Source organism: Mandrillus leucophaeus, unplaced genomic scaffold, assembly GCF_000951045.1.
Source record: "Mandrillus leucophaeus isolate KB7577 unplaced genomic scaffold, Mleu.le_1.0 Scaffold71, whole genome shotgun sequence".
NCBI classification, from domain to species: Eukaryota; Metazoa; Chordata; class Mammalia; order Primates; family Cercopithecidae; genus Mandrillus; species Mandrillus leucophaeus.
Window position 1 is genome coordinate 5968399 of NW_012107697.1, and position 20162 is coordinate 5988560.

Sequence of the window (20162 nt, forward strand, 5' to 3'; positions counted from 1 at the left end):
GAAAAGGAAAGAATATTTTATTCTTTTCTCAGTCTACATGATAACCTATAGTAGAGGTAAAGATTACACATGTGAACTTCCAAAATCTTGGGAAAGACCGAAAAATCTTAAGAACTGCACTGGTTTTATCTATGTGTACTTTGGTAGGTGGCTGTTACTGCTGCTTGTCCTTTTGTTTGGGAGTAGATCACATATGCTTGGGTGTAAAGTCATCCACTGATAGGACAATTAGTTCATGGGATTTGGGGTGGTGATGATGGTGAAGGTCACAGGTTCCATTTCCATATATAAACCAGTCACAATCTATAGCCCCAGGATCGGCTAGCAATCTCATAACACATGGCCATGCATGGATGGATGAATTCAGTCACGGAGATAATGACAAAGCCCAGAAGTCAATAATCCATTCCGTAAACATGACCTACCAGTAGGAAGTGGTGACCTCACAGGAGAAACACCACAGTCATTCATTGTCAAGCTCTGTATGCTCAGCATGTGGGAAGCCATGCAGGGCTAATTTGCAGATAAGAACTCTGAAGCTCAGATAGGACTAGGAAGTCGGTGTACGACACTCGGGGTCTAATAAAGTTTAAAGGTGAATGGGGATGTACATGTCTCTAGAGCCTACAGAGGAGGAAGTGGTAAGTAAGGAAGATATCTCACACCCTATCCCTCTGACAACAAAGGTGAAAGTCTGACTCCAAACTTAGGTGAAAGAAAAGTCCAAAGAAGTTCCAATTTAGTTTCCAATGGCAATGAGGAGACCATGGGGAACTTGTCCTTGGAAAATGTGCCACCAAAACTTAGGCACAGCATCCTGCTCATCCTCCTTTAACAAAACTACAAACATTGAAACATATTTTTAAGCAATACAGCCTAAGCAAAGCTGGGTGGGTCTGTGGCTTCTCACTGGGGCTATTCTTCCCTTCTACAGTGATTTCCTGTTTCTAAATCAAACATGGGGTCTACATGATAATACTGCAAGATAAGCAGACCTGTAAAGCCAAAAGTGCGGCTTGGTGCAAAGAGTAAAGGAAACAACTAATATTCTATGCCTCAAACACAGCCCTTTCCATATGAAACTCAGGCATCCATGGTGTGGTCAATCTGGTTAGCAGGCTGATACTGAATTCTCAAGAAGTGCAAACATTAATCTTAAGACATACAGTACTTTAGCATATAATAAAAAGCCAAACTATATTTCATCACAATTTTTAAAATGTTGTAAGAATTAAATTATACCATTTAATTCATAAGCATGCATCCTATGAAAGAGAAAAATGATACATACAACCTTAAAATGGCAGACATTTATTCCTGAACAGGCTGCAGATAAATCTCACCACTCCCATCTTACCCAACACAGGCTTTCTGTTTAGACCATCATTTTACCAAAGGTAAGAACACTGGCAAAACTTCTGTCAATGTCTAGTCCCCAAGGATGAAATTAGGGCATGTTTCTTAACACTAGTCTTTATTCTATCATTGATTCAATGTGTAACTTTCTTCCAGTAACTTCCTTCTTGTTTCTCAGAATTTTTATTAACAACAGGAGAACAAAGATATCTGTCAATCACCTACATTATAGTGCCATCATGAAAACTAGCATTAAGCCAGAACTTTTCAAGCTCACATTGTAATAGTTTCTGTAAAGAATGAATTTTAGAGAAATATAAAACATAGTCATTGTCCTCTAGAAACTTCAGTCTATTTATAGGAATCAAGACAGTGCATAAGAACTAGTGAGTGAATCAGGAAGCATTACAATGCTATGGAAGTTAGACAGTTCTAGATTCAAATCTTGGCCCAAAAGCTGCTTAACCTCTGAGCTTTGATGTCCTCATCTGTGAAATGGGAATAACAACACCTTCTTTACAGAGTTATTGGTTTTGGGCCTGAGTAACTGGGCTATTTGCTGGTGGTGAAGTCTAAAATAACACATTTAGGGGGAAGAGAATCAAGAGTTTGTGTTGTACTTGTTAGGCTTTCAGACTTGTAACTGATCATCGGAAAAGTGATGAGGCCAGATGAGATGACCTACGGAGTGAGTATAGAGAGTCTATCCAGGATCTGACCTCTGTTGTGTGGAGGGCAGATTGATGAGAAGAACCTGGAAATGGAGCTGAGGAGCAGCAGCAGCCAGTGAGTTAGGAGGGGAGTCAAAGAGACTGACATCTAGGGAACCAAGTAAAGACACTGATTTAAGGAGCAGAGAGTGATCATTTATGGCAAAGGCACACCATAGATTGAATAAGATATGGTCTGAGAATGAAGCATTGGTTTGAGCAATGTGAAGGTCTTTGGCAACCTTGACAAAGAGCTATTTCAACGAAGTAGTGGAGTTGAAAACCTGGTCAGAAAACAAAGAGTGGGATAAACAAGTATAGATAGTTCTTTAGAAAAATGTTTCAATAAAAGAGAGGGAAGGCAGGGCATGTGGCTCATGCCTGTAGTGCCAACACTTTGGGAGGCAGAGGCGGGTGGATCACTTTAGGACAGGAGTTCAAGACCAGGACAACATGGTAAAACTCCACCTCTATACTAAAAATACAAAAATTAGCCAGACGTGCTGGCAGATGCCTGCAGTCCCAGGTACTCGGGAGGCTGAGGTAGGAGAATTGCTTGAACCCAGGAGGTGGAGGTTGCAGTGAGCTGAGATCATGTTACTGCACTGCAGCCTGGGTGACAGAACGAGAATCTGTCTCAAAAAAAAAACAAAAGAGGGGCATAGGGGAGTATAGAGTAGTAGCTGGAAGGAACTGTGACATCATTTTGTTTATGCATTTTAATATGGGAGAAATAGTATATATTCGTGTGCTGATGAGAATGACAGGTTTTTTTTTTTTTTTCTTAATGTTTTGTAGAGACAAAGTCTTATTATGTTTCGCAGGCTGGTCTCAAACTCCTGGCCTCAAGTGATCCTCCCACCTTGGCCTCCCAAAGCACTGAGATTATAGGCGTGAGCCACCACATCCAGCCAAAGAAAAAAACAATTAGAGAAAAAAAACAATGAAGGTAGATTTATTTTTGTACCAAATCATCTTTTGAAAGATGGAGCAACACAGAAGGGAATTCCTAGAGTAAATAAATGGGATGGAACCTGGTGCCCAAGTGGAGATACCAGGTACCCACTCCATTCACAGTGATGGAGGGTAGGCCAAGTATGCAGGATCTAAAAGCAAGTAGATGTGACTTGGGGATGACATTGACAAACACATATGCAAATAAGTTAGTGTTTCAATAGCAAACAATTTATGTGATGAAGAGAGGAGAGAAGTGAGAAAACATGTTATTATTTAATTTAGTTTAATTTAATTTTGAGATGGAGTGCAACGGGCTGGAGTGCAATGGCACGAACTCGGCTCACTGCAACCTCCGCCTCCCGGGTTCAAGTGATTCTTTTGCCCCAGCCTCCCGAGTAGCTGGGATTACAGGTGCCTGCCACCACGCCAGGCTAATTTTGTATTTTTAGTAGAGACAGTTTTCACCATGTTGGTCAGACTGGTCTCTAACTCCTGACCTAAGGTGATCTGCTCACTTCGGCCTCCCAAAGTACTGGGATTACAGGCCTGAGCCACCGCACCTAGTCATTATTTTATTATTTCACAGAGTTCTAACACCTCTGCCTGTCTGTCTGTCTGTCTCTGTCTTTTCATCAAATAATGATTGTGTACCATGAACTGAGTGGTATGATTAACTACACCCTTGGTTGGAATCTAAGATCCAAAATAAAAAGACCTCATGATCACTGTTTGCTCCTCAAAATCTTTAATCCTCCTGAACTGTTCCCATTTAGGTTTACTGCGACTGGAACTGCTTCTTCCTTAATGTCTACTAGGACCTTAGAATGTTTAATAATAAATAGTCCCATAACACTGGGGAAGGAGATCCCTAGTGAAGAGCTACAGAGCTACAAGGCTTTGGCTTTTGACACTGACTCTTTCCACTTTTCTTTATAAAGCAAGAGTCAGCTCAGCTCTTCAAATAATTATTAGGCACTATATACCAAGTAAAAGCAGCATGTCATGCTTACCTTGGACTAAGTACTATACTAGATTCTTTACATTTTTTTTTTAATTTTCTCAATGACTCTATGAGAAGAATACTATTGTTTTTCCTATTTTTATGGTAAGAAAACTCATACACATAAATTGCCCAAGTTTGTGCTGTTGGTAGTGGAGGAGCCAGGATTCCAACCCAGTCAATTTGGCTCGTGTGTGTGTGTTACCACTGCATCCCATGCCACCCAGGTTAGGGACGCAGAGATGATTATAAACAGCTCCTCTCTGCAACAGGTTCAGATGGTACAAAGCCTAAGGGTCTATTGACAGATAAGACAATCAAGAGCAAGAATGTTCTCAGAAAACTTGAACCCTCACTCCAAACTTACCAAATAAGACTCATGAGGGAGAATATGAAATCTGAACTTTGGTTCCAAAATGAAATGCATCATCAACACAGGATAGGGAGACGTGATGTGACACAAATTCTCTGAAGAAGTTCTGGGTGTTTTGGGTGACTGCCTCAACAGGAGCCTAGTGACATGTTACAGCTCAAGGGTGAAACCCTGGGCTTAATAGAACAAGGAAGTCCAGAGGGTGGATGGTGATGCAAGTGAATGTCCCCCTATGCTCTCGCCAGCTCTGATGACACATGAGTCCCCTGTCCCACGCAAAGAGACATATTTTTGGAGGGACATTGACAAACTACACTATATTCACATGTGGCTGTTGGGAAGTGGTGAAGAAATGCTAATGAAACTAAAGGCATAGTTTCTTTCATTATTTGACCATGCTATGGAAAAGACATTTATCTTCGGAAGACCCAGTCCGACTAAGGGCATAAGGCCTTGGACACAGTGGTACGGTAGAATGTCTTCTGGAAGTCTTTGAAAGTGAGATTGATACTCATCTTCCTGTTCCATGTGGTTTTTCAGCAGCAGAGAGTTGGTCCTAAGTATCTGAGGAGCAGCCACAGAGCTCTGGAATTTTATTCATTACACTGCAAATGTGGGCTCTGGGAACAGGATGCTCTGAACACTTAGGCCTGGGGTCAGAAGAACCGATGTGTGGGCCCCACCAAGAACTCCGAGTTAATTAGTAGTGAATGAGGCCAGGACACAAACTCCCTCAGTGAGTCTAATGTACTGCCAAGGTGGAGGACCATTGGCTTTCCTACCTTCTTAATATGGATGTCATGAGGACACAAAATAGGGACTTAATGGCTTCTTAAACCTTTACTATCAGCAAAAATCCCTTAGAAGAAATTCTATTGTCATTCTCTATTAATATCCTTATGACTCAATTATGGATTGATGTCACAGAGGAGAATATTTCCAAATGGCCAAACCTAAGCAGAATTCTGGCCTTATGCCCCAATGCTTTTTTTGGAAAGCACAGATCTCTTTTTATTGCCTCCTTGTTGTTCATTTTGGTATTGGTGGATGATATGGGTGTTTTTCCATTAGAACTTCAGCAAACAGTTTCCCATGAAAGCTTACAGGAACACAATACAATAATTCTGGGTTATTTCTGCTAGAGGCTAGATTCAAATTAATGACCTAGGAATGGAACAAACAAAAAAGTAGACGCCAATTAATTCCCAGAGCTCTCCAAAGTACTTTTCCTAACACTTGAAATTTATCACAAGAAAATAAACTCTCCTGGTTTCTTTTTTGTTGTTGTTGTTAAGGTTTAAGATGATGCAGTAAAACTTGTTACATTTGCTATTCATAATTTATAGCCCCATGGTATTCTTCTGTTTATAAAAGTGTTTTATACCTTCATTGATAAGAATTGCCTTTTCCTCAGGAAAACTAATTTCATTTAAAATATGAAGGCATAATGAATGGCAATAAGCATGCCAAATCAGTAGGAATGCCAGTTTATTTTTCCATCAATTTCTTTTTTGGGGAGATAAATGTGAGCTACTTAGAACCAATTGTTCATCATTCTCTGGGGGTTGTGATTCGGAGAAATTAGACTCATGTTTGTCTGCAGAAAGCTCGGCTGTGGAATACTGAATTGAATGAAATCTTAGGACATTCTCCCTCTGGTGTACAAGCTCTCGGACAGGTGGGACTTAGCTACTTGCCCTGAACTCCGCAGTTCACCAGAGCACCATGATTACAACATTCTTTCTTAGAATCCTAGACACACAACTTGAAGGTACTAGATGCTCTTTTATAAGCTGAGGCCAGAAAGGTTGCATTTTCTGGGGTCTTGTGGCTTAGATAGGCTGATGTGGTTACATAAGCATGGCCTTTGCCATCCACAGCCCTGGGTACAGATCCCAGCTCCATGACCTCTGTGACCTTGAGCCTCTATTCCCTGGTCTGTAAAAGTGAGCACAATTCTTCCTTTCTGGGATTAGTTTGAAAATTAAATTCCAGCCAGGCACAGTGGCTCACATCTGTAATCCCAGCACTTTGAGAGGCCGAGGCGGGCAGATCACTTGAGGTCAGGGGTTTGAGACCAGCCCGGCCAACGTGGTAAAACCACGTCTCTACTAAAAACACAAAAACTAGCCAGGCGTGGTGGTACGTGTCTGTAATCCCAGCTACTCAGGAGGCTGAGGCACAAGAATTGCTTGAACCCAGGAGGCGGAGGAGGTAGTGAGTGAGCCAAGATCACACCACTGTACTCTAGCCTGGGCAACAGAGCGAGAAAAAAAAAAAAAAAAAAATTAAATTCAATACAGGTAAATGGCGTGGCACAGTTCCTGGCATATGGCAGAGCAAGTGCCCAACACTGGTTGAACTGTAGTTCGACCTTCCCTTTCTTTCGTCAAAAACCTACCCCTTCCTTCAGACCTGGTTCCAGGGTCCCTTTCTTCAAGAGATGTCATTACTGCTCCTGCTCTCAGTTCTTGCCTCTCCCCTCCCATTTTGTTTGTATTTGCTTATTTTTTGGTTTCTAGAAGAAATAGATAATGCATGATTGAACGAATGAACGAGACAAAATCCCTGAGACAGTGTGGCCACCCCAGGCCTGACCATCCTCATTTCTCTTCCTCCCCAGAGGCCTCTCTGACTAACCACACAGAAACCGTCACCGTGGAGGAAGGCCAGACGCTCACTCTAAAGTGTGTCACTTCTCTGAGGAAGTCCTCCTCCCTCCAGTGGCTGAGCCCCTCAGGGTTCACCATTTTTTTAAATGAGTATCCTGGTAAGTGAAAGAAAGAAAGAAAAATGCCACCAGACCTCAACCTGAGGGATTTTCCAGCCGGACAGGTTGGTGGGACAGAAAGCCTGCATGAGTCACCCAAGGGGTGAACTCAGCCCACCTACTGTTACACGTGAATCATGCCTCCAAAGCCTGTTATTATAGACGCGGTGGCCTGCTGGGGGCAGGAACTGTGAAATGGAAACCCCACTAGAATGGTTGTTAAAGGGGGTTCAAATTACAAAGCACATTTCCATGTCCCCACTCCACACTCACATCACTTTTTCACTCTCAGTAACCATCCCACAACCACAGCACAATGACAGACAGGCAGCCAACTGACTGGGAGCTCGGTCCTCATGCAGCCACCACCACCACCCCACATAGGAAGCCAGCTGCTTCATTTTCCATCTGAGCAATCCAAAGGCACATTACAAAGCTCCCTTCCAGATAGCTGTGCTTCTCCTGTTGGTCTTAACACAAAATCAAGATTTTTAAGCAATAGAAACAGACAGTATGTATTAATGTGGAAATGAGGACAGTCATTTCTCTCTTCACAAACACACATGAAGAAAGTACAAGATGTCTTGAGATGGAAAAAGACTCTTAAAAATCTCTTGGGTTCATCTCTTTGACATTAGGCAGGGTTTTACTAAACCCTAGATCATTTTATACCTCCATTTAATATTGCTAACTCCCAAATACTTGGAAAAGTCTAAAACACATTTCAATCTTATTTACAAAGCAGAGCCACTTAAAACATATCATGCTGGCTGGGCGTGGTGGCTCATGCCTGTAATCCCAGCACTTTGGGAGACCGAGGCGGGGAGATCATTTTGAGGTCAGGAGTTCAAGACCAGCCTGGCCAACAAGGTGAAACCCTGTCTCTACCAAAAATACAAAAAAATTAGCTGAGCGTGGTGGAGCACTCCTGTAATCCCAGCTACTGGGGGAGGCTGAGGCAGGAGAATCACTTGAACCCAGGATATGACAGTTGCAGTGAGCCGAGATAGTGCCACTGCACTCCAGCCTGGGCAACAGAGCAGGACTCTGTCTCTAAAAAAAAAAAAAAAAAAATTGTTATGCTTTAAAAGCATTATTAGATACTGATGTGTTAACATAAAGAAATATGCTATTTCAAGCTAAATCAACTAGTAATACTAGATTCCAGTAGAAGTAAATACTAACTGTCAAAAGTTCTGAGAGAAAAACATTTTAAATAGAGATAATTCTGTTACACAATGCTTTTTGCTGTTTTGTTTCTGGTTTTGGTAAACTAGGAGAGGAGGGACTCTCGGGTTTCTGCAGCAGAATGGCTTGATCTAGCTTAGTGGGTCCCCACCTGGAATGATCTTGCCTTCCAGTGGACACTGGACAACGTCTGGAGATAGTTTTGATTGTGCCAAATGTAGAAAGTGGGTGGTGCTTCTGGTATCTAGTGGGTAGAGACCAAGGATCCATCAGATACCTTTCCTCATAACAGTTCTATTTCCCTCTTGTACAGCTTTTAAAAATTCCAGATACCAGCTTCTTCATCACTCAGCCAATCAGCTCTCCATCAGTGTGTCTAACATAACCCTGCAAGACGAAGGCGTGTACAAGTGCTTACATTACAGTGACTCTGTGAGCACAAAGGAAGTGAAAGTGATTGTGCTGGGTAGGTACTTGCAAGTAAACTCAGTAGGGGAGCAATATGGATAGGAACACGATACGTCATTTTTAAACTGAACCTTTTAGTTTAAAAATGTTGCCTAGAGCGAGGCATTGCCCGGGACACCTCTGCCATCTTGTATTGAAAGGAAACAGAAGAGAGCATTTCGAGAAGCAAGCCCTAGACTGAACTGTGAACTTGTGAAATTTGTCTTTGACAGCAACTAAATTTTCTCTCCAGGGAACTAAAAGAAAAGAAAATTAATATCTGATGAGCTGCAACTATGTGCCAGGCACCATGTGAGGCTCTAGGGAACCAAAGATGAATTAGGCACGATCTCTGCCCATAAGGAATTTGCGCACCAGCTCGAGAAGGAAAACATGTATGCAAATGAAGTGGAACCTCGTGACAGCAAATCCTAAGATAGAATGAATTCAGATGTAGCTGCACTGCTTGATCTGCTCAAATCCTCTCTGCCAAACAATTCCTCTTTTCTGTAGGAGGGTGGGATTAGGAGGTGCAGATAAGAAGTGACAGCCTCCTAATTGCCTAGGACTTACTCAGTTCTACAGATGATCAGCTGTGTCCAGTATGTGTCTTACTATCCTTACTCGTTTTGTCTTTTGTGGCAGAGCAGATCGATTAAAAACATTGCTTTTTATTGATCTCTGAGTAACATCATCCCACATATCACACAAATGAATGTCTTAGACTTCTCTTGTTGAATTACTGCAGTGTGGTGCCTGCCATAGGTAAGAGCATGATGGGAAAGTAGCTGGGAAGGAGTGGCTCTCGAGGGGGTTTTGAGAACCACCGTGACTCAGCTCAACGTTGTCTTTTTGTAAGGGAGCACACATCCTGGCTTGGCTGCTTGTGTGCCCTTCTGGGCTCTCTTAACACCCCATGCATACTCTGTCATTGCCCTCAACACATAATCTTTTCATTAACAGTTTAGGGGCTGAAGCTACCACCAGACTATTAGCTCCTTGAATCATATCTTTTTCATCTTCGTATTGCCAACAAGTAACACATCTAATGTATATTTGGAGCTAAGAAGTGCCTTTACGAGGTCTTGATGGCAGATGGGCGGGTGAGTTAAGTAAACGGGGAAGAGTTCAGTTCTGGACCGAAGTGAAAGTAGAATGGGAAAGAGGAAGAAGCAAGCCTAACTAAAAAGTATTTCCAAGACAGAGGTATAAAGAAAAAGACGAACGTGCCCTTTATAAGATAAACGCATCTTTTTTTTTTTTTTTTTTTTTTTTGAGATGGAGTCTCGCTCTGTTGCCCGGGCTGGAGTACAGTGGCGCGATCTCGGCTCACTGCAACCTCCCCTTCCCAGGTTCAAGCGATTCTCCTGCCTCAGCCTCCCGAGTAGCTGGGATTATAGGTGTGCGCCACTATGCCCAGCTAATTTTTGTATTTTTAGTAGAGATGGGGGTTTCACCATGTTGATTGGCCAGGATGGTCTCGATCTCCTGACCTCGTGATCCGCCTGCCTCGGCCTCCCAAAGTGCTGGGATTACAGGCGTGAGTCAACTCGCCCGGCCTCATATATCACATTTTAAGAATTGTTGCTACATTGCTTGTTTGGGAATTTTCAGAGACTAACAACACACTGAGTAATACACATTCTGGCTTCAGCCAAAGTTGCTTTGCAAGCACATAAAAGCCCTTTAACATGGCTGTATTCTGGAACAGATTAAGTTAAAAACATGGGCCGGGCACAGTGGCTCACGCTTGTAATCCCAGCACTTTGGGAGGTGGAGGTGGGCGGATCACTTGAGGTCGGGAGCTGGAGACCAGCTCAGCCAACATGGAGAAATCCCGTCTCTACGAAAAACACAAAAATTAGCTGGGTATGGTGGTAGGCGCCTGTAATCTCAGCTACTTAGGAGGCTGAGGCAGGAGAATTGCGTGAACCTGGGAGGTGGGGGTTGCAGTGAGCTGAGATCTTGCCACTACACTCCAGCGTGGGCAACAGAGGGAGACTCTGTCTTAAAAAAAAAAAAAGCCCCATTAATTAGAGTATACCCTACAACAATCACCTACAGATTATTAGGCTCTGTGCTATGTTGAGATATGCAGACTCATACCTAATTAAACACAGAAAAATCCATTTTCTTCTAGCAACTCCTTTCAAGCCAATCCTGGAAGCTTCAGTTATCAGAAAGCAAAATGGAGAAGAACATGTTGTACTCATGTGCTCCGCGATGAGAAGCAAGCCCCCTCCGCAGATAACCTGGCTACTTGGGAATGGCGTGGAGGTGTCCGGTAAGTAGAGAAATGGTTCTCTTCTTTGTCTTCCTTCCTGCTCAAATTTCCAGGAGATTTTTAAATGTTTTGGCACCCTCTAGTGGCAGAAGACACCATTTAATATTCTATTAGTTCTTTTCCAGACAAATTATTCTTACAACCAATCAATATTATGCCTCAATCTTGAAAGGCTAATCACAGATAATGAAAATGTTTTTGTTTAAAACAGGTAAAAATCTAAAGTGAACTGTAATGACTTCTTCAAATTTCACAAAATTTTCTAAAATAAGTAAATACAGAAGTATAACATCTCAGGCTGGGTGCAGTGGCTCACGCCTGTAATCCCAGCACTTTGGGAGGCCGAGGTGGGCGGATCACCTGAGGTCAGGAGTTCGAGACCAGCCTGACCAAGATGGAGAAACCTTGTCTCTACTAAAAATACAGAATTAGCCGGGTGTGGTGGCGCATGCTTGTACTCAGGAGGCCGAGGCAAGTGGGGTGAGCAAAAAAATCACACCATTGCACTCCAGCCTGGGTAACAAGAGCAAAATTCCGTCAAAAAAAAAAAAAAGAAGTATAATAGCTCTGAGCCTGAACTTTTCCCCAAATATAAAATTGAAAATACATTTAACATAATACGTATAATTGAAACAGATATGATCTTCCCTATATTGTATAGTACTATATTGTGTCATACCCACAAGGACAGATTAAAAATATTCTTGTAATAAAGCACCTAAAGGTTGAGCCTTTGAAACAGAATAACTAATTAATTATGATGCCTGGGTACTGTTTATAGTTTGCTTACTTTTCAACAGACATTACCTTTGATATCTATGTGATGAACAATTTTTTTTCTTTTTTTTGAGATGGAGTCTCGCTCTGTCTCCCAGGCTGGAGTGCCGTGGTGCGATCTCGGCTCACTGTAACCTCTGCCTCCTGGGTTGAAACGATTCTCCTACCTCAGCTTCTGGAGTAGCTGGGATTATAGGCGCCTGCCACAACACCCAGCTAATTTTTGTAGTTTTAGTAGAGGTGGGGTTTCACCATGTTGGCCAGGTCTGCAACCCCTGATCTCAGGTGTTCCACGGCCTCCAAGAGTGCTAGGATTACAGGTGTGAGCCACTACGCCCGGCCTGTAATCAACATTCTTAGAGTTACAAAGGACCCTTTACAGTTGAGAATACTGAGGGTCAAATGGAGTTCTAGAGAGAAAAGACCTAAACCTAGATCTGATTCCCAGTGCAGTGCCAATTCTGCTTCGTTATAAGACTTCCCCTTTAATTCGCCTTATTCATATAACCGGAATAAGGTCTTGGATCTTTGTGTTTCATAACAACATCAAGCTATCCTTCTTAAGCTTTGAATTTTTTTTATTTCCAGTAGTGAAAACTTTGTAGAAAACCATCATCTACTCTCATTCATCTGTTTGCCTTTGTGACCAGAGCCAAGCCTATACAAGGGAGCTGGCTGAGGTTAGAATGAGGTTAGAAATCTAATGTTTGCCCTGAAGTCAAGGCCATTGGCCTCTAGTAGAACCTAGCATTAAATAGCCATAACCTCTTTAAATTGCTACGCAGGTGGAACCCACCATGAATTTGAAACTGATGGGAAGAAATGTAATACTACCAGCACTCTCATAATCCACACTTACGGCAAAAATTCAACAGTGGACTGCATTATCCGGCACAGAGGCCTGCAAGGGAGAAAACTAGTAGCACCCTTCCGGTTTGAAGATTTGGGTAAGAAGAACTAATGATTCTCTTTAATAATTTTTGATTTACTTTAATATTACACTATCAAACAAAATTAAATGCAGTGAGCAAAGTCCTTCAGAGTGAGATTACTGCCAACAAAGCTCTTCCTAATAGCAAATTCCTGTACTGATTGAAATTTCTCCAGGTGAGTGACGGAATTTCAACTATTCCAATGTTCAAAAGAACCCCAGTTAAGCAGAAAGCCTAGCAGAGCGCCATATGCAAATAGTGTTATGCTTGCTTTTTGATAATGACTTTAAATAGTTTTATTGCTGTTGTGTTTTTGGAGCAATCATATGAATCATACTACATCTTTGTACTTGACCCAGAAGGAGATAATATTAGCTGAAATAAACTGAAATTGTCAATATCATTTTATGTCAATATGAAACACACAATTACATGAAGACATAATTCCTGTTTAGATTTATTTTATTGTTATAATTGCTTTGAAGATTTTAGTTTAACCATGTTAATATTCTGAGTTGAACACCATTTTAAATATCCAATATTAAATGTGAAGATGAGTTGCCTCCATTCTCAGAACTTCTATTCTGTGATTCTTTCCCCAAAAGTCCAAGAAATAATTTTAAAACTGTCCACAACTCTTTGAGCCAAGAGGTATCCTTTAAGATGCATGAGTCCTGTAAGAAGTTTGCAATTAGTAGGACTCTGAGTTTCATTGTTTTACAAGGTACTTCGTGTAATCAATTCCTGAAGTATAAGGAATTACTCACATTAGTGAAAGAGGAAACTGTTGCATGACAATGCATTTATTGAAAAACTCTTTTATCAAGCTGATGCTGAAAGTCAAGCTTGCTTAGGAGAACTTCGCTGTGGGAAAGCTGCCATACTGCCCTATGGGGGCTGTGGCTGCGGTTAACAGGCCCCCTCTGACTACCACATACTTTCCACGGGTCACTTTCTCACCAAACCAAAAGTAGTCATTGCAGAAGCTGCACTGTAAGACCCATGGACTCACAGACTGAGCTGTACAGTAACCTTAACAACCACCCCCGCCCCGCTGTGAGTCATCCCCACCCCACGCCCCCACCTCCAGCAGTAGAACTGAAGCACGGCGCCTGTGGGGGATGAGGCTATATCTAAAAGCTTCCTAAAGACATTTAGATTCTTCAATAGGAGAACCAACAATATTGGAAAAAAATGCGTTCTTAATTTTCAGCAATTGTTCAAGCCATCTACAAAAATTACTATGAAGGGGGAAATGGCAGTTCTCCTCCCTTATGGCTATAGCTCTACATGACTCAAAATTGTAGCTAAAGATGTTTTTAATAATAGGGTAAGGCCAGGCGTGATGGCTCACGCCTGTAATCCCAGCACTTTGGGAGGCTGAGTCGGGTGGATCACCTGAGGTCAGGAGTTCGAGACCAGCCTGGCCAACATGGCGAAACCCCATCTCTACTAAAAATAAAAAAATTAGCCGGGCATGGTTGTGGGCGCCTGTAATCCCAGCTACTTGGGAGGCTGAGGCACAAGAATCGCTTGAATCCGGAAGGCAGAGTTTACAGTGAGCTAAGATCACACCACTGCACTCCAGCCTGGGCAACAGAGCGAGACTCTGTCTAACAATAATAATAATAATAATAGGCTAAGACTTAATTTTTATTTGTGATCTATCTATTTGCTGTACTCACTGCCAGATCTCCAAATAGTATTCGAAGAGAAACGCCAGCATCAGCTATTGACGGCTTTCATTAGTTCACTGTTTTTTCCATTTGGCTAGCTGCTACTATATTGACATACAGATGCTACAAACATTTTGTTCACCCAATTAGGAAAAAAATATTACTAGCCGAGGATGCTTTAAAACACATTTACACATAAGAGTTCTGACCCCTTTCATTCCTATGCTCTGCACAGAGGGACCTGGGGAAAGTGAGAGGCATGCCAGCACCAGGACTAGAGTGGTCCTGAGGAAAGAAGTGCCTTCCTCTGAAAAAGCCACAGTGTGATGCTTGGAGAAAGAGAGCAGAGCAACAGGAATAGATTTTTGAATAGGCTATCTTTGGTTTTTTGTTTTGTTTTGTTTTTTGAGACAGGGTCTCACTCTATCACTTAAGCTGGAGTGCAGTGGTGTGATGATGGCTCACTGCAGCCTCAACCTTCCTGGTTCACAATCAGCCCCCCAAGTTGCTAGGACTACAGGCATGCACCACTACATCTGGCTAATTTTTAATTTTTTGTTGAGACAGGGTCTCCCTATGTTGCTCAGGTTGGTCTCAAAACTCCTGGTCTCAAGCAATTCTCCCTCCTTGGCCTCCCAAAGTGCTGGAACTACAGGCATGAGCCACCTCACCCAGATTTCAGAATTATCATTTATTTCTTTCTTTTTTGAGATGGTCTCACTCTGTTGCCCAGGCTGGAAGGCAGTGACACAATCTTGGCTTGTTGTAACCTCTGCCTCCCAGGCTCAAGTTGATCCTCCTGCCTCAGCCTCCAGAGTGGCTGGGAGCACAGGCATGAGCCACCACGCCCACACCCCGTAATTTGCATATTTTTTGTATATGGGGTTTCACCATGTTACTCAGGCTGGTCTTGAATTCTTGAGCTCAAGCGATCCCCCAACCTCTGCCTCCTTCCCAAAGTGTTGGGATTACAAGCATGAACCACCACACCTGACTCTTTTTCCTTTTCTTTTCTTTTCTTTCTTTCTTTCTTTCTTTTTTTTTTTTTTTTTTTGAGACAAGGTCTCCTTCTGTAGCCCAGGCTGGAGTGCGGTGGTGCAATCACAGCTCACTGCAGCTTCTACCTCCCGGGCTTAAGTGATCCTCCCACCTCAGTCTCCTGAGTAGCTGGGACTACAGGTGCATACACCACACCTGGTTAATTTTAAAGTTTTTTTATAGAGACAGAATCTCATTATGGTGCCCAGGCTGGTCTGAGCTCCTGGGCTTAAGCTATCCTCCCTCCTCGGCCACCCAAAGCACTGGGATTAGAGGCATGAGCTACTGCACCTGGTTTGTTTCATCTTGTTAGTATTTAAAATGAGGAATCTTGGTTTTCTATTACTTAACTGGGGACAGGATTTTTTAAATATTTGAAAAACAGTTCTCAAACTTTTGGATTTCAGGACATCTCTACACTCTTAAAAATAATTGCGAACCCCAAAGAACTTTTACTTATGTAGGTGATGTCTGTCAATATTTACCTACTAGAAATTCAAACTGAGAAATTTAAAAAATATGTATCTGTACATTTATTTTAAAATAATAAATCCACTACATGTTAACAGAAATGGCATATTTGTTTTATTTTATTTTTTGAGATGGAGTGAACTTATTTTTTGAGATAAGTACAGTGGCCCGATCTCAGCTCACTGCAACTTTCGCCTCCTGGGTTCCAGTGATTCTTCTGCCTCAGCCTCCTGAGTAGCTGGCATTGCGCTACCACACCTGGCCAATTTTTTTTGTATTTTTAGTAGAGATGGGGTTTGCCATGTTGACCAGGCTGATCTTGAACTCCTGACCTCAGGTGATCCACCTGCCTTGGCCTCCCAAAGTGCTGAGATTACAGGCGTGAGCCACTGCACCTGGCCTAGAAATGACATATTTTAATGAAAAAAAAAAGGCATATTTTGTAAACTGAAAAGATTAGTGTGAAAAATGTCATTTTTTTTACATTTTGAAAATCTCTTTAATGTCTGGCTTAATGGAAAACAATTAGGTTCTTGTAACTTTTGCATTCAATCTCTTCCAAAATGTTATTTTGCTTTAAATAAAGACATAAAAATTTAATCTCATGTAAATTTATAATTGGAAAAGGGTAGAGTATTTTAATAGCTGGTTCAGATAATTGTGGATGTTCCTCTTTGACGTTACACCAAAACTTAACAAGTAGTAGTTTCTTAAAGATTAGTCGCTGGGCCCATGTCAATTAACTTTTCATACTGTTGTATTAAAATCCACTGAACTGTCTTGCACTTTGAATAGAACTTCCACCCAGGCATGATTTTTCTAACATTATGTGTTAGTCATTTGGAAAATACTGATTCACTAAGTTCTACAGAACTTTCAAATGTTGACATTTCAGCATCAGAATCACATTCATTAATATCATCATTGATCTCATCAGAAGTCTTTAAGCATTTGGAGGTTGTCAGGCTCACACTGGTGGATACAAGTTGCCCAAAATTCGAACTTTAAGTGTGACTATTGCAACGGAGAAAGTAATTTTTTTTTTTTTTTTTTGAGATGGAGTCTTGCTCTTGTCGCTCAGACTGGCGTGCAAAGGTGCTATCTCAGCTCACTGCAACCTCCACCTCCCAGGTTCAAGCAATACTCCCACCTCAGTCTCCCGAGTAGCTGGGATTATAGGCGCCCACCACCATGCCCAGCTAATTTTTGTGTTTTAGTAGAGTCAGGTTTCACCATATTGGCCAGGCTGGTCTCGAACTCCTGGCCTCAGGTGATCTGCCCGCCTTTGCCTCCCAAAGTGCTAGGATTACAGGTGTGAGCCACTGTGTCTGGCCTAAATTTTGAATATATTTTCATTTTAATTAATTTTAATTTAAATAGTCGTTGGAGCTAGTGCATACCATATTGGATAGCAGAGGTCTACAATATTCTGACCAACTAGGGAGGCAGATCATCATGTGCCAGTATTCACCTAATCAAAACAACATTCAGTCTAAACACAATAGTTTGCTAGCTCGTTAATTAACAGGATAAATCAAAGCAAGTACAGAACCTAGTTTTAAATATGCATAGATAAAACTTGTTTTGTACATAAACATAATTTTCTGAATTCACATAGTATATACTATGTTAGAAGATTTTAATCACTATTGATAAATTTTATTCTATATGTCCCCAGTGATGTTCTTCTTTTTTAAAATTTTGAGACAAGGTCTCACTCTGTCACGCAGGCTGGAGTGCAATGGTGTGATCACAGCTCATTGCAGCCTTGACCTCTCTGGGCTCAGATGATCCTCCTGAGTAGCTGGAACTACAGGGGTGCACCACCATGCCCAGCTAATTTTTTGTAGAGATGGAGTCTTGCCATGTTGCCCAGGCTGGTCTCAAACTCCCGGGCTTAAGCAATGTGCCTGCCTCGGCCTCCCACAGTACTGGGATTACGGCATGAGCCACTGTGCCCGGCCCCATATTCTTCTTAAAATTTGTTCCCAGTACTTCTATTTGACTAGCATTCCAGGTTTTCCCTCTTTTCATTGCCAGCAGTTCTCCTCTTTCTTCAATTTTCTCTGGCACCTGTGTGGTCAGAGTTCATTTTAGCCTTCTAGTCTATACTACTATCTCTATAACATTTCCTTAGTAATCCTTTCTTTCCTCAGAGCCATTACACACAATTCAGGTATTTTTATATTTTTCATACATTTAAATGTTTGATCAACCGATACATTTTCAAAACCATGGAAAATTATTTGATTAAATAAACACCAGGAAGCACTCACAAATTTTATAAAAAAAGAACCACGTGTGACGTGTCAGTATATATATATGTATATACACACACACATATACATATACATATACGTGTGTGTGTGTGTGTGTATATATATGTATTTTTTTTTTTTTTTTTTTTTTTGAGAGGGCGTCTCCTTGCTCTGTCACCCAGGCTGGAGTGCAGTGGTGCGATCTTCGCTCACTGCAACCTCTGCCTCCCAGGTTCAAGCAATTTTCTTGCCTCAGCCTCCCAAGTAGCTGGGATTACAAACACACACACCACCATGCCCGGCTAGTTTTTTGTATTTTTAGTAGAGATGGGGTTTCACCATGTTGATCAGGCTGGTCTTGAACTCCTGATTTCAGGCGATCCACCCACCTCAGCCTACCAATGTGCTGAGATTGCAGGTGTGAGCCACTGCGCCTGGCCCGACATGTCAGTATTAGTATTTGTAAAATGACAGGCGTAGTTGTTACATGCTTCCCGGATGTGGGTCTGTCCAATGACTGGTAAAACCTATACTAAGCTGACCCTCTGGAAACATTCCTAAGCATTGACTAATATTATACAATAACATGTAGCATTGTGCTTAATAAATAGCTAGGCATTGTACTAAACATGTTATATAAATGAACTTACTAATTCTCATGAAACACTCGAAGAGGTAAATGCTGTCATTATCTCCATTTTACAGATAAGAAAAAAAAAAGTGTTAGAGAGATCTGCTATCTTGTCCAGCTCATTCAGGAGCAAGTAAATAGCAGCACTGGAATTCAGCCCAGTCTGAGGCTGATTCCAAAGCCGTCTAACTAATAGATAGATAGATAGGTGGATGGGTAGATAAACAGACAGAGGGATTGATTGATGGATAGAAGGACACAGATAGAAACAGTGAACACCTTTTGCCTAGCACTGCCACCACACAGAGGTCCAGCATGCTGTGCTTTAAACCAGGCAGGTGAGCAGATGGACACTCAGTGGGATACAGATTCAAAAACCAGAGCAGGAGCCGCAGAACACACAGTTCTGGGGTTTCTGCACAAGCTCTACAAGCAGGTAGCCGCCAAATATATTCTCCAATCTCTTTTACTGAGCACAATGTGGGTAAAACTGCTCTCCATAGTAGCAGAATTTTGTTTTTCCCCTTTCCTAGTTACTGATGAAGAGACAGCTTCAGATGCTCTGGAGAGAAACTCTGTATCCTCTCAAGACCCACAGCAGCCCACCAGTACTGGTAAGTGTCAAAATCATAAAAACTTGTTTTAAAAAATCGTGCCTCCTTGGGAAGGTCATTTTTCTCATTCTAAGTTTTAAGAATACTTTTTGTTTTAATTTTTACTAAGACCATACAGGCCCCCTCCAGCTGGCTCCAGCTTTGTAGCATCCTAGAGTAGAACCACATCAGGCATTGGAATACTTAGTGGGATGGGCTTCAGGGTGACATAAAGCCTTGCAAGTTCAGTTCTAGTTTGCTTGAGATAGAGATGTACACATACACACACACACATTCACGACTGTGACATTTGAATTTCCTCTGCGGTAAAGGACAAGGTTGAATTCATTTATACAGAGACTCATTTCTTTGTTTTCCCATCTAAAGCACACCAAACACAAAACACAGAGTTGGTATCAACAAAGAGAAAAGAAACAGAAGCTGGAGATTTGGTGTTGTCATTGAATAACAAAATCACCTTTGAAGGCACATCAATTACTTGACTGTCAATAACTCAGGTCATTTTTTATTATGGGATTGAACTACAAATGCAGAATACTTTAGAATGTCTGGATTATAATTCCAGTTTTTTAGACAGTGAACTCACTAGCAGTTAACTCAGAGCAATGATCATATATCTGATTTAACTTTGTAGTTTACCTAGCATAGTATCCAGCAATCGCAGCTGCTCAGAAAATGAA

General features: G+C 41.7%; 1 protein-coding gene across 1 annotated transcript in view; it reads left to right on the forward strand.

The window, feature by feature from the left end:
* Positions 1-20162, forward strand: part of CRTAM (cytotoxic and regulatory T cell molecule) — a 56239-nt gene that overhangs the window by 7504 nt on the left and 28573 nt on the right. The window contains exons 2-6 of the mRNA XM_011965011.1: positions 7020-7166; positions 8668-8820; positions 10942-11085; positions 12648-12809; positions 19402-19482. Coding sequence (XP_011820401.1) covers positions 7020-7166; positions 8668-8820; positions 10942-11085; positions 12648-12809; positions 19402-19482 — 687 coding nt within the window. The remainder of the gene's footprint in view (positions 1-7019; positions 7167-8667; positions 8821-10941; positions 11086-12647; positions 12810-19401; positions 19483-20162) is intronic.